Below are 14,728 nucleotides of genomic sequence, written 5' to 3'. Positions count from 1 at the left end.
ACATCTCGGCAGGCAGCATGATTTCTTGCACTTGGCTGGCCTCAGATTCGTTCTTTCATGAGGATGTGATGTGTTACAAAGCATTTATCAATACATTAACAGGCTTTTGTTAGCTTTACTGACATCTGAATAGCTCGGTCCATAGCTCATCCACAACTAAATGAGTTTATCCTTCAAGTACAGATCAATGCAAGGCGCAGAACACTCTGGAGATGTTCAAGAATTTGATGCCCATATTCATTAATTTTTAAATGACAACAGATTTATTATAAACTGCTCAAGGGCAACATTAGTCATTGCCTATAATTTGTAAATCTTTTGCTTCTTCCTCATTCCTGCAGTATTAACACCTAACTCTCAGCTGTCAAAAAGAATCATTCCATTTAAAGACATGATTTTCTATAATGATATTTTTTTCACCTCTCTCTGACTATGGTTTTATATAGGATTTTCAAATAATTTCAGTTTGTAACACATGTTTATTTAGGCAGTGAAGGATATAGACATCTTGTAATATTCTTGATAACAAGAAAAGTAACTTACGCACAACTTCAGTGTTTTATTTAACTCTTTTAAAAATGTTTCTTCCCATAGTAAAGCATGTATTCCCATTACCTGGGAGGTATTTGGACAGATAGGTCCTTACTTCAAATAACTTTTCCACTGGAGTTGGAATTTGGATGAATTTGATCCCTTTGCTTAACTGTGTTGGTCAGTTTACCAAAATAAGTTATATTAGATTTTCTTCTGGTATTTTTGATAGTTCTAAGGAGAACTATTGCTGAATAAGTGCCAGGATGGTAATTCTCATTTTCTGGATGAATTGAATGTATTTGGAGCAAATTGTTCAGCTGTGGAAAGGACTGAGGCCCAGAATGCTTTCCAAAGTCCTGATTATTTGGATTCTGTGCCAAAGCTGAACCAGTACCTCAAGGCAGTTTTTTTTTTTAACTCCCTTGAAAAAATCAGCCCAGACTTGGCTGCATACATGGCACCTCTGCTAAATAGCCTGAGTGCAACCAGATTTGTGCCTTTATTCCTTGGTGTCGTGGTGGCCCCCATTTCTATAAAAGTTCATTCTGTCTTGACCCATCAAGCTGAGTTTGGCTTTGCTCCAAACCCTTCTTGGCAATAAGCACAGACTAAGCAAGTTGAGGAGTTTGAGGGATGGTTCTGCAGCACCAGATAATGCTTTATCCTATTAATTACCAATTTAATGCTGGTGAGCTATCTTTTCTCTCCTTGAATTAATACCCCATTTTGTACCTTTGTCTTATGTGTCTGTTTTACTAATCCGGAGCCTTCCCCACAGAGCAGTCACATTTCCCAACCAATACCTTTCCTAGAATCTGGGACTGTGTTAATATCTGCCAGTTTGCTGAAAATGCTCACAGCTCTGTAGGTACACAGCATTTCAGGGAGACAGGTCTAGACTGATTTATGGAAGCAAATTACCCTCTTTAGCGGGGGGGCAGCAGTGATAATAATAACACTTCCTAATCCAATATGCACATCAAAAAACACCAACTTTTTTAGTGTACAGAACTAAAAAAGTAATATATCAAGGTGCAGTATATTACATATATATGTTATATATGTGTGTGCATGTATATATACATACATACATGCACGCATGCATACAGACATATATAGTGTATATATTATGTATATCATTTCCACCATAATGGATTTTGCTTACTAGATCAGCATCAGCTTGTGACCCATTGATCCATATGTTCTTCTTGATGCATCACTTGGAAACTGCTTCCTACTTGGAATTCAAATTACACCTGATTTCAGTTAAAGTACTATTGAAGTAATACCTGCTTTGCTAGTATGATAAAAGCACCCAGAAATAAACTCTGCAGGTCTAAAAGCCATGTGATGCCACTTACACAGCCTTGAGACACTTAGAAATGGGTGATAGAGATGGTGTATATTGGTCCTGAGAATGTGTGCCCATTGTAAGACAGGTCTTTCCTGAGCTCTCAGAGCCCTAGCAAAAGGGCACAAGAAAAGCCAAGTTCATGGGATTTTTTAATGCATCTTTGGAAACTTTTTTCAACGCATGTGAAGCAGTTTTCTTAATAAGTTAGCTTTAATTTTGGGCGTGGTGCATATGACCATGTTAACACATATTTAACACATCCATAACATGTGATTTATTCACTACTGTTCAATCTAGGATGTTGAATTGGAAATTGATAAATTGTGGCAGTATCTAGAACTAAATATAGAAGCAGCTGAGACATAAACAGTAGGAGAACAGTGTTAGATGTATTTAAGGTTTTGCTTTCAGTGGACTTTCATAAGAGAAACTCTAGAGCATACCTAATTCCAGACATAGTCTAGCTCAAATAATCTGGCTACAGAAAAAAATAAGTTAACAATGACAAATTCACCAGTTCTTGAGAAGCCAGCTTCAGAGGTGTGCTTTCATGTCACTTCAGCATATGCATTGCTGCAAATTAGTAATTCATCTTTTTAGGACACACCTATCCTGCTTCAGGATACAACTTCAATGCCTACGAGTGGAGGAGTCCCAAGCAGGGCAGTTTGTCCCCTCCAGGCAAACCACGGAATCACCCGTTCCATGAGCCGGGGCTGAGCGATGACGAGTGGGACCGACCTGCAGCAAGCACGTGAGTTCCAGAGCAGTGCCTGTTCTCTGCCCTGCAGCTGCAGCAGTGCCTCAAAAATGAACAACACTAGCTGTCTTGAAGGAAATTATGTTTTTCTAATGAAGTTAGAGCAGCTCTTCCTTTGAATATGAGACACAGTATACTTAATGAAACTTAGTGGGATGGATTAGTGGTCTTTATGGAGGATTATGATGCCAACACCAAGACCTATATTTATTTCAAGTTACTTCAGCCCATAAAGCACAGCATTTATCCCTTAAGAATAAACAAACAAAAAAATTAGGGCATTTCCCTGGGCAAGTTTCAGAAAAAATCTGATCTGTTTTCCACTCCACAAAAATAAACCTACAGATAATGTGGCTGAAGACAACTGGTGTGTTAATCTTTTGTCTTCTATGAAGATTCATTTTGGTTTGGGCAAAGAAGCACAAATTAGTCTTCTTCCATAAATGCTTGAGACATTCACATTCAGTAAGAGTGATACAGTAGGAGTAAAAAGTGATCCAGGTACAAATGTCTTGTCCAAACTATTGGTATTTTGCCATGCATTTATTCCTTCTCTCCTGAGAAGTAAATCTCATTTTCAGTTAATTTCTCTGCAGACAAAAGCATTTCCTGAGGGAAAAAAAAATTTACTTCACAATTCCTGGAGATAGTTGAAAGACCCAAAAATCTATCTTCTGTTCTAAGTTTTCTTTTCTTTTGGATTTGTTAGTGGATCCACTGCAGAGGCTTGGGTAATTTCTGCCAATGAGCAGTTCTTCCTCAGATGTGGGAAGACAGGCATCACAGTAAAAGAGATTTCTGTGCTCTTTGCACCCACCCTCAGGATCTGCAGGCATGCATGTCCTTCATGAGAAATACACTTTCTTGGTGTGCCAGCACAGCTAGCCTGAAATCCCAGTCTGTGAAAAATTCAAGTTTAGTATCAAAAAAACCCCTTCCTGGTGCCTGTATAAACACACTGGGTAAGGAAATCCATGAGGTCCAGTCTGTAAGCTTTGAAATACAAATCAAGGCAAAGATTAGATGCTGCTTTCAGAATTTGAATGACAAACCCTCTGATACAGCCCATGGCTTTGTGGTATTTTGTCTGGCAAGATGGCAGCTAAGATATGAGCAAGTGTGAATTCCCAGTCCATATCCAGCTCCTTTGGTCCCTACTGCAGAAGCACACTGGCAGCTTTCATAGGCTAGTAGTGGACAGTGTTTGATAAAGGAAATTAGATAGTTTTCTTCATAGTGCCCATTCTTGGTAGCCTAATATTTTTAGTTTAATTTTATCCACAGTTACAGCCCATATTTTGTTTCTCAAATGAGATGCAGCCATGATTCCAGAACACCTACTGTTTTGCAGCTATGTAAGTAATGGGCTGAAAAAGTTGATGAGCAGTGAATCAGGGAGCTGGATTGTAAAATTCAGAATCTTCTAAATGAAAAGCATGTGTTCTATTACCATTTTAAAGCACTGTTCAGCAGAAAGTATGCACATTAAAGAGTCTTGTTCTGCTTGTCAATGTGACTTACACCTGAGAGATACAGTACACATTAAAATAATGATCACTTTGATGCTGTATCTGTAAAATGGATGGTGCCACATCTGATGGTGTTGCTATCCCAAGTGCTGGAGTGTTTGAGAAGGCTATGTCTGTTCTCCAAGCCTGTTACAGGAATCCTCAGAAAAAGCACCACTTTTCTTGTAGTTCTAGCTAAACAACTTCTCTCCCTCTAGCTGTAGAAAGTAATTTTTTCTTGCCTTTTTTTGTGTAGCACAGCTTCCAAGAATATGTGGCAACAGAAGGAGACTGAGACATTGGGAGAGAATCAAGAAAACCATGTAAAGCAAACATCTGTAGAAAGATCAGGTGGAGAGAGCATCAGGAGCCTGAAGAAAGAGGGAAAGATGTGGAAAGGTGCCTCTGGAGGGCAAAGGAAAGGTGGGGGACAGCTGGAAGAGTGGAATACTTCCAGGTAGGAAACCAAAAAGTGCAGAGAATTAAGATCCAGCTGGGCTGAGGCAGAGGTGGGGGGCAGGGGGTGTGAAAAGACAAGGGAAGAAAGGAAAATCATTTGAAATGAGAAAAACAGGGTAAAAGCAGAAAACACTGCATTAACTTTCTGTTGATTGACAGAGGAATTCCAGTGGGCAAGCAAATGAAACCAGAGAGCTTAAACCACTCTCTAGCCTGGTGTCTACCTATCACTGGCAGGTAGAACAAGTCTGTTACAGTTCCTGCTCCAGAGAAAATGTTTAACACATTAAAACATCAATGCTTACAGGAATGAGTCTGCCAGATCCAAGAACCTCCTGATTAAGAAAACTAAAAAACACAAAGATTTTGTCCCTCATATGGGAGTGAGAACCAAATCAGATACCCATGTCTTCATTATCTGTCCTACTGCCTTTCCTTCAGTCTTTTTATGTATCTATTTCTGACAGCTCTTTAAAAAAGCGTCAGAAAACCAAATGTGTTCATTATGGATCAAACAATATTTCATATGTTTTAAAATCAATCCCTCAGGTTTCAGATAAAAAAGACATCTAGGTAAATTATTTTGGTACCTCTTCTGGTTTTTTGGTGTAGTAGCTCAGCTACAAATTACTCATGTGGCTGTAATGAAGATGCAAAAGTTGAGATTTCACACACCAGGAGACAAGACTCAGAGAAAAAGCACAAGAGGAGAGGAGAGCTGAAAAAGAAATTGCTTCCACTAAGAAGTCCAGACATAGAAGCATCATGATTTTCTATTTCACAGAAGTCAGAGAAGAAATGGACCTCCAGTTCTAGGAAATCCAGGTTTTTCTGTCGCAGACAATTGCCTCAAATTATCCTGTTCATTAGCTTAAGTTCCATTTGATATCATTAATGTGCAATATAACAAGAGATATTGTAATGGATAAATTAATCTATATTCAAAATTGGCTATTGAAAGAACTACATAGATTTATGGGAAAAGTTCATTTCAGAAGTCAAGGATCTTTCTAAAATCATGTTTTAAATACTTTCTTGTCTTGCCTGGGAGGAATTGCATCTGTGATCTGAGTAGGTATTCTTGCCATTGCTGTATCTATTGCAATATCTTAGAAGAGACACTGATGCTAGGTGGAGAATCATTGCAATAAGAGATTGAAATGGCTGACCATTGTCTGCTTAACTGATTGTAGCTGTAAGAAAGCATCTCTGAGGCAGAGTATCATGTGTGTGAAGCATTCAAGCTGTCCTCCCTTGTGCTGGGCAATTCTCCTATTTAAAAGCTATTCTGTAAACACAATTACATTCACGCTATTCTCAGTAATACATTGTTTGTCAAGCAAGGCCTCAGATGCTTCCATAATAGTGTTTGCTCTGTTTATGTGCTGGTTAAGCACCACTAGCTGCAGTCCATGGGCAGCTGCTCCAAAGTAACAGCTTGCTGCCACCAAAAGGGCAAATTGTCACTTTCCTTCCTCATCCTTCTTCCCCTGTGCCTTTCACATAATCAGCCCTCTCCCATGCAGCAGCTCTGATGCTTGTGTGAACCTTTATTGAGCTGCTTCCCCTTGCTAAGGTAGAAATCCCTCCTGCTTCCCTCCCTGTATACACACATACACTGTAAAGGTGTTGCTTTGGGCTGTGTCACCGCAGCCCAGAGTGGAGGTTTTTATCAGACCTCACTTGGGGTAGCTGAGCAGCTACCCCAACATCTGCTCAAGAGTGCTTTTAATAAGGCTTTGGGTGTATTTATGAAGCACCAGAGACCTAAGTTTCCATGCAAGACAGTGGCATCCCTGAAAGTTTTTTCTGTGTTTATGTATGAAATGATTGGAGCAGTTTCTATTATGGCGATCAGGTGGGCTTAAATTGATAAATGCAGCTTAGGCTGAAGGAATGAGGTAAAAAGCACCACCAAGCCTCTTTTGGAAAATGTTGTTTGCAAAAAAAAAAAAGAGGACTCTTTCCATATTGCCTGGGAGAAGTCTGTGAGGTTGAAAGGTTTTATTGCAAATATTTGTTGCACGGAGCAGCTCCGCACACAGCTACTGGTTAATTCATTAATTTTCATAGGGAGGTCCCAGTTTCAATCCAGTAAAAATGTGTATTGAATTGTTCTTGGAATCCATTTATCTCCTTACTGAACAACTCGCTGCTCAGACCCTGCCAGCTGCTAGTGACTGCCAGGTTATGAGAAGGCTTGTCTGTCATGTGCTCTGCATGTCCATCCGGCCTCTCCTGGGCAGCCACTCTTCCCCACTCTCCTGCATAACCTTGTGTCATTCAAGTTGCAGTCTGTGGCAAGGCACGTGTGTAATATATATTTTTAGAGGGGGGAAAAAGTCCACATTTTTTTAACTTCTCATTGTAAATCTAGCTTCACAGGTACCCATGATAACACCGAGGCTGACCAGGAGGAAAATTTCTGGTCTCAGGCTCTGGAGGATTTAGAGACCTGTGGCCAGTCAGGAATTCTGAGGGAACTAGAGGTAGAACAATCTTAACCTTTCTTTCCAATTATAGAGAAATATAATGGTTTTGGTTTGGTTTACATTCATTTTATTTTCTCCTTTTTTCTTTTACGTTGCACTAATCACACCAATTCATTTAAAAGCTTTAACCCCTCTCCACAGGACAAGGCTGACAGGCGTCTGTGTTTGAGAAACATGACTCTCTTGGTACCTACCCTTTACCTTTATATTTTTGCTTGTGCAGCTGCCTCCCCTGCCCTTAACCAGAGCTGTTTTCTTTTGTGCAATGCAACCAAAATTCTATGAACATGTTCACCCCAGTGCTTTTGACTTGCAGCTTCTGCTGTGCATAACCATCGATGCTGTCTGTACAGGCAGCAAATGGCACAGAACTTCTAAGTGGGCATAACCTTCCTGCAGCAATACATTCCACTCGCTGACAGATGCTTCATGCAGCTTTTCTTAGCATGTTGTAGGTTGTCTTTTAAATTGAAACTTAATTTGATTAAGATGAACATAAAAGAAAATCAGCTTCTCAAAATGTTCACCTATAATCGTACCACTCTGAAAGAAAAAGAAGCTGCCAATGTGAGAAATGTTCATTATGCAGCAATTTCTTCACCATGTAACAAATTTCCATATTTCATCCTTGACTTTATTACAAATCTAACCATGCTTTGTGTTAGATTGTGCTGAGGGCATCGGGGGAAGAAAACAGAGACAGAGTAACTTGGGAGTGTTTAATTGTCTAATCACCTTTTCTCTAAGTTATCTAATCAGAACAATTAAGCATTGTACTGGCAATTAAAGCTACAGAATGAAAGGTCCTAAAATATTTTCTTTTATGTTCTTTTAAATTCCTGGAGCTGCAAAACTGGCAGAATCTCATTTTCATTTTTATGTTATATAAAGTCCTTTAGCAGCCAGGAGGAATGTGAATGGCATAACTGGGTGAAAGTTTTTCAGTTCAGATTAATTTACTTCCTCAGATTTATGGCTTTTGTATTGCATGTTTGGGTAGCAAAATGTGATTCTCATATATTTGTTATTGAAAACCAGAGAAATATAGGAGAAAATGTTATCCTGGTTTAATTCCATAGTTAGATATGGTTTAGTACTGCAGGCTTCTCTTGCAGTTTTCAGTATTCAGAGCATAATAAAAGGATATGAAAATAGATAATTCCAGAAGAGAAATAGGTCATCCATGCTGACCAGAATTCAGTTATTTCAACACACTGAGTTTTCCTCAGCCTTTCACGAAAGTGAAATTCAGAACTGTAGATGCACCATTTATAGCATCGCCTCGTTGCACAACGCCCAGCTCTGAAAAGAAAGCCAGACTGATTCAGTGTGACAGGATGCTGAGAGTGGCCATGTCTCTACTTTATGAAGTGCCATGGCGTAGTCAAGGACTCCTTATCATTTTTCATTTCAAGGTCTTCAGCCAAAGAGCAAAGAAGGCTATTGTTTGCCAAGTCCTCTGGCTGCTTTTGCTCCATCAGGCAGTAATATCAGTCATTACTGAGCACAAAAGAGTGTTATGACTACCATCCATTATCTTATAGTGAAAGTAGTGATTCAGCTGTGAGAAGGAAGGGTGACAGACATGCTCACCAGAGTTATAGGCAAACATTTATTTGTCTGTTTTGCCCTTATTTTTTTACTTCTGCCATTCAGGCAGGCTGTCTGCATCCAGTCCCAGTCAGAGTTCAGGTTATGGCCTTTAAATTTCCCTTTCCAGTTGTTCATCAGAAGAGATAATAAATAGGAAATTCAGCACACCCTGTCCCCACAGTGGCTGTGCCAAAGTGCATATGCCTCCCATTCCCCAGAGCAGAAAATCTTTCCCAAGGGTGAAGGCTCATTGCTGCGCATGGATTCTTTTAAAGTTCAGTCTGTTCCACACAGCGGGCGAGGTGACTCCCATCATCATCTTTCATGATTTCATGTATTCTTGCATCTAAAACAAAAGGCTTTTACTGAGATTAAAACCAGCAGTGAGACCAGGGCCAGTATTAGTGCTGAGCTAAGGCAGCCACTCTTTCCAGGCAGTGAGCTCACCTGCACTGAGTTTTCCCTGAGCTTGGGTAGAGCCAGGCACTCTGCCCATGCTGCCTCTAGAGCTACCTACAGATTCTGCTGGCTCACATATTTTTATCTTGCAGACACAGTGTGAATTGTAAATGCCTTCCTGTAGTTCCAATTCCAACAAATGCAATTATGCCACAACTTAGATGTTGTTTTACTGATGTGTAAAATATTTTTAAAGTAAGCAATTGCACTACATACTCTTCAGTCTGCCAAGGGACTGGCTTACAAGCACAGCAGTTCTGGTGCTCAGTATTTTAGTTTGAAATGCCATCTGAAAACTTTTGCCCATAGGGTTCATATATTGTTATTGTGTTTTGTTGTGGTCTTTATTTTATAGTGACTTGCAAGCAGATTGAACATCTGTCCTCTTGCCTTTTGCTGTGCCCTGAGTGATTGTGTTCTAACAAAGAATAGAGGTGTTTTTCCTATTGCTATGAATTAACCACTTACTTAACCCACATTCTCTGTTACAAATTAACCTGTTCATTAATGCTCTAGGCCACAATCATGTCAGGAAGTACAATGAGTTTGAATCAGGAGAACCCACAACCACGTAACCAGCTGGGAAGACAAGCCAGCTTCCAGGAAAGAAGTTCTGTAAGGCCACATTACAGTCAAGCTACTCGTAGCAACACATTGCCATCAGATGTGGGGAGAAAGTCCATGGTTCTGAGAAAATTTAAGCAAGAAATGAAAGAAATCATGTCACCAACTCCTGTGGAGTTACACAAGGTCTGTAATTTTTTTTCTGACAGCTTTGAAATAATATATTCAGCACAGGAACTCTAATTATATGGCAACACAGTAAGCACTTTTTATAATGACTCCACAGATGTAATTTGGGGGCCATGCATATTAGTTCTTACAAACACATTAATGATAGATCCTTGTGGGGGAAAACAAATGAATAAGATGCATCCTTGTCTACTATTTCATTTTACAATAAATCCTCAAAAGGCACTGCTCTTTTGACAGGAGCATCCACTGGTAATTTGAATTGACAGGACCAATAACTCTTCTCCACAAAATGTGTTCATTAAGAAAGCAAAGTTTAATTTCTAGAAAATACATTTCTTCAGGAAATTACTCAGGAGGGTTTGGGGCTCCCATAGGTCCTTTTTTAAATTAACACTCGTTTTGAATCAAATACAAGGAATTGAATGTACATAATATAGAACGTTATTTCAAATTAGGTGTTGCTTCTTTTTTCTTTATAATTCCTTTGCTCTAAAAAGGATAAATAATCTTCAGACTATGCAGCTTTTCACTGCTCAAGATGGTGGGAATCACTCAGTGATATGGAGGTGGCACTGCATTCCTAGCAAGGACTGGATAAAGGATGTTTGGATATGCACAGCAAACACCTGACCACTTTAGCTCTCAAGTCCAGTGAGGTCATAAGAGCAACCAGTTTCCAAAACTTTGAGGGACATTATAATGCTGTTCTCCCAGATGGGAATGAGCATCCCATTTCCTGCACCCACCTTCCTCTTAAAGGTCTGAGATCTTTCCAGAGAGGAGGCAGAACACCCTGTGTATATTTCATTAATATGTCACCTGGTCATTTTCGATAGATCTGGGTTGGTTTCTAAGCCCTGTGGATTTGCCTGAGTTTAGTCTGTAGTTCAGTTGAGTTCAGCAGCGTGAGGACTTGCTGAGCGTGGGCTAAATGAATGTTTATAGAAGGTAGTAGAGAATTGATCTCATATATGGTAAATTAAGTCATTGGCAATGTATATGATCAATAAGGATGTGTTGGGATAGTTTTAAGCTATTCCTATTTCCAGCTTGATGTGATCAGTGGAGTTAGATACTGTACTCAGTTTTTCTGAGTGGTGAATAAATGTGAACTATAAAACCAAAGTATGCCAGTAGGCATTTCACAGTGTGCTCACATTCAACAAAGGCACAGCTCTGGATTACAAAGCCAGCCTTCCATGTTAAAAGAAATCATTACCTGGAAAGGAGTCCTGAGATTTCTGTTAATGAGTCAGTGGTATTCTGTGATAGTAACTAGCTGTTGAGTCCTGGGCAGTACAAATAACCTGTCCATGAGCTTTCTCTTGCTTCAGCTGACTATTTTTAAGATTGCTTTGACCTTCCCTTGGAGTAATTTCCAGATTTTGTTCAGACAATATACCCACTTTTCCCCTGTCTGCTGAAGTGATGCTGAGTTTGTTTTTACTGTCTGTTCTGTCACCCAGAGAAGAGTCATTTCCTCTCTAAAAAATCTAAACGTTGAACCTGTACCAAGGATTTTCCAAATCCTTACAGTCATTCAAGAAAAATAGAAACTAGTGACTGGATCTTATGCTCTGTTTCCCCAAATTGAGGTTGTACTCCTATGACACATGCAGGTTAGCCCAGGCAGCATGGACTGCTTTTTACCTGAGCAAGTTCTCACTTGTTAGTTTTCTTACTGATTCTTGTGTAGCAGTGTGCCTGCTACTTTCTCTCATGTATTCATGTTCATTTTTGTATTAGACCTCTAGTTTAATACCCTGTTCCTTTGGACAGCTTATTCAACCAGAGTTTTCCAAAAGAGCTGCAGTGCCATAGAAATGACTTCACTGTCAGAGAAATGCCTTGGTTGAAGTACTTTTCATGTATCCTCTTGCTGGCAATGTGTTCTGCCCTCTGCAGGCAAATGTCTTAATTAGCTGGGCCACTGAAAAATAGGAAGACTTGGAAAAATGTGATGGTGTGGGCAGTTCTGAGATACAAGCTAAGACACACCTTGTCTAAGACCTCCCTTGGCAGATTCTCAACTCATACTTGGCTGCGTGCTGCTGAGCTGCGCCAGTGTCAGGGCAGGGCAGGTGCCACTGTCCTGTGTCACTGTGAGGAGTCTGCATCCCTGCTGTGCCCACAGCTCAGAGCTCACTTTGCAGCAAAGTAACCTGAATTCTTCACTGCTCCTTCTTTCTGCATTGCATTCACCAGCTGTGCTCTTGAACTGTCTGTGTCCTGAGGAAAATAGAATTGAGATAAGTGTCCTACTAATCTCTTCAAACATTCGTTCTAGATGGTTTAATAACATTTAATTTAGCTGGATAGTGTATTGCTATATCAGTACCCAAATTTAATGAATGCCTTTAATGATTTAATCTACTTAGATAATAATATAGATTAATATTTTACTAAAAATCATAGCAGACCATTTTTTAGAAGTTTCACAGAGCACACTTTCCTCTGAGAGCAAAAATATGCACTAGGATCAGATAATTTTTCAATATTATTATTACAAGTAGTCATTAACCTAAAATTACAGTCAGTTAAAATATCTCAATAGCTGATCTGTGCAAGATGTATGAATTTAAATTAAGCATTTTCCCATAGACTTGAGAGGGAGAAGAGGCATAGGCACAGACTTAAAATGTATAAGCTTGTGTTTTAAATTTGTAACTATTTAATTGCTTATGAAATATGAATTGAATTTCCAAATCCACTTTCTTTTTCCCTTAGGCTCCTGATGTAAATTTAAAAGTCTAATAAATCACCCAAGTGGAGATTTCGCTATTGAGATCAGACCTTCCAAAGAGTTGTGATCAGCAGTACAGATAAACCAGCATGAGTTAGGTGTTGTGTGAATGGTCTTCAGTTTTATTCCTTTCAGAGAGGGTGGCTGCAAGTCAAGATGAGGAACCTGTGGTAGGGCTTTGTCCATACCCACTACTGAGTAGAAATTGAGTATTTCAGATAGCAAGGCTTTTATCAGAGATTCTCTTTGAAGAATATATGTTACCCTGGGAAGAATTAGCCCAAAAATTCTAACCTCTAATACAAAAGAAAGTTGTCTGCAGATGCCTTCCATCTGAAAAATGTGACAGCTGTCAAACATGCAACAAAGTTAAATTGCTACCTCATCCCTGAAGCAAGCATAAGTTTCTTTAAGTTCCAAGCTCCTGTTAAGCACAGCAAAAGTCAAGAGAAGATAGCCATAAGGGAAGCAGGTTGTAAAAATCTAGGATCTGTATATCTGAAGAACCACAAGCTTCAGGAAATATTTTGAAATGTGTAAATTGTGATTGATAAACGACTTGGGATGATCATTCCCAATGCCCCTCCTTGTCCCCTTGCCTTGCCCACTCCATTGCAGTCTCTTCCCATTGACTCTTTAGAGCAAAGCCCCTCTTTCATGCCCTTTGTAATTTGAAATGCTCCATTTTTTGTCTCACAAGGTGGGCATGAAGTAGCACATGCATTGTTACAGACAAGATCCAGGTTAAGGTGTGCTAATGTGTCATGGCTCTTCCTAGGGGTGTCTAGAGCTGGATTTGTGTGTGTGTGCTGTTTGCTGATAGATCACTCACTGAAAACAGGGAAAAATCAACTCTGGCGTAGAACATATGAATGGGACCACCATCCCTGGTGAGCTATTCTCCACTCCAGTTTGGCTCTGAGAAGGTCTTGACTGTAATAGTGTCCAGTATGGGATCTGAAACTTAAAGAAAGATGTTGACCATATGGACAGGATCCAGAGAAAAATAAGCCTTATTTCACATCACTGCAGAGAAAGACAGAGTAACGTGATCTTGTTCTCTGTGGATCGCAACAGGCTTAAGCCTCAGCAAGGGTGTTTTAGTTTAGACCCAAGGGAAACATCTGAATGACTTGAAGGGATTACTTTAATAGACTGTGGAATCTTGATCACTGGAGATTTGAACATGTGGGGCAGATAAATGTATCTCTGAAATGCCTTAGGTGCAGTTGATCCTGTCTTAGGACAAGAATGAAGTCTAGATGACTTCAGAGTGTCCCCTCTTTCATGTGCTTTTGTTGTTCATCTGGGACTGGATCCAGCTCCATTTGACTCCAGTGCCTGAAGAAGGGGAAAAGGAGTAAATGAAAAAGGGAAGTTCCTTTTAAAAAACATGCCCCCTGTGCTAGAACAGGACAGAGTATTTCAAGTCTTCTTCTCTTAGGCATTGCATCCCATTTTTACATGAAATTTTCAAGGCTTCTTTAAGAAGCAGTTGACTTGAAGAACTTCTGTCCTTTGTGATGATGAGGATAAAAAAGTTACTTTGCTAGAAGAGAATTTGGGTCTTAGTCCAGAGCTAGTTATTTCTAATTTCTGCCAGGAAGTGCATACAAATCTGTCAGTAAAATATATCTCCCTGCTTTTTTTTTTTTTTTAGTCTTGCAGAATGGTGGTCTTACAGCATTTTTGTAGCAGCTTCAAACACACTCTTCATTAAAGCCATGTTAAACATGCTGTGATATCACCAACAAAAGCCTCTGCTCATAGCAAATTATTAGAATTTCCCTAGAGTCCTGCTGATAATAGCATCTGTTGATACAAATTAAAATCATTCTATGATTAATTACTGTGAATTTGCAGATAGGTTTTTCAGTAGCTGGAATGCCCATTGACTCCTAAAGTTCATGCAGGGATGGAGGACATATGACAGATCCAGCAAGAAGTTATCTTGGAGGAGGATGGGGGAAAAGAAGGCAAGAAACTTAAATTCCACAGTCCCTGCAAAGTACAAAATGACAGCTCATACCCAAAAATGTCCCTGGCAGGAAGAAAACCTTTAGCCTAAGG

The 14,728-nt window shown here is 39.6% G+C and overlaps 1 protein-coding gene across 15 annotated transcripts in view; it reads left to right on the top strand.

Moving 5' to 3' along the window:
- The window catches only part of GRIP1 (glutamate receptor interacting protein 1), a 309,227-nt gene that overhangs the window by 289,783 nt on the left and 4,716 nt on the right, over positions 1-14,728 (top strand). For 11 of the 15 annotated variants that reach the window (XM_036400176.2, XM_036400173.2, XM_036400171.2 and 8 more), the window contains 5 exons: positions 2,489-2,642; positions 4,413-4,613; positions 6,993-7,104; positions 7,249-7,293; positions 9,676-9,909. In XM_036400176.2, the coding sequence (XP_036256069.1) occupies positions 2,489-2,642; positions 4,413-4,613; positions 6,993-7,104; positions 7,249-7,293; positions 9,676-9,909 (746 nt within the window). Of the gene's footprint in view, positions 1-2,488; positions 2,643-4,412; positions 4,614-5,399; positions 7,105-7,248; positions 7,294-9,675; positions 9,910-14,728 lie in introns of those variants that run through there. The other 4 variants (XM_036400170.2, XM_036400180.2, XM_036400177.2 and 1 more) reach the window with 3 other exon arrangements.

Source organism: Molothrus ater, chromosome 5 (assembly GCF_012460135.2).
Source record: "Molothrus ater isolate BHLD 08-10-18 breed brown headed cowbird chromosome 5, BPBGC_Mater_1.1, whole genome shotgun sequence".
NCBI classification, from domain to species: Eukaryota; Metazoa; Chordata; class Aves; order Passeriformes; family Icteridae; genus Molothrus; species Molothrus ater.
The sequence above is the reverse complement of the archived record's forward strand: the minus strand, read 5'-3'. Positions and strand labels throughout refer to the sequence as shown.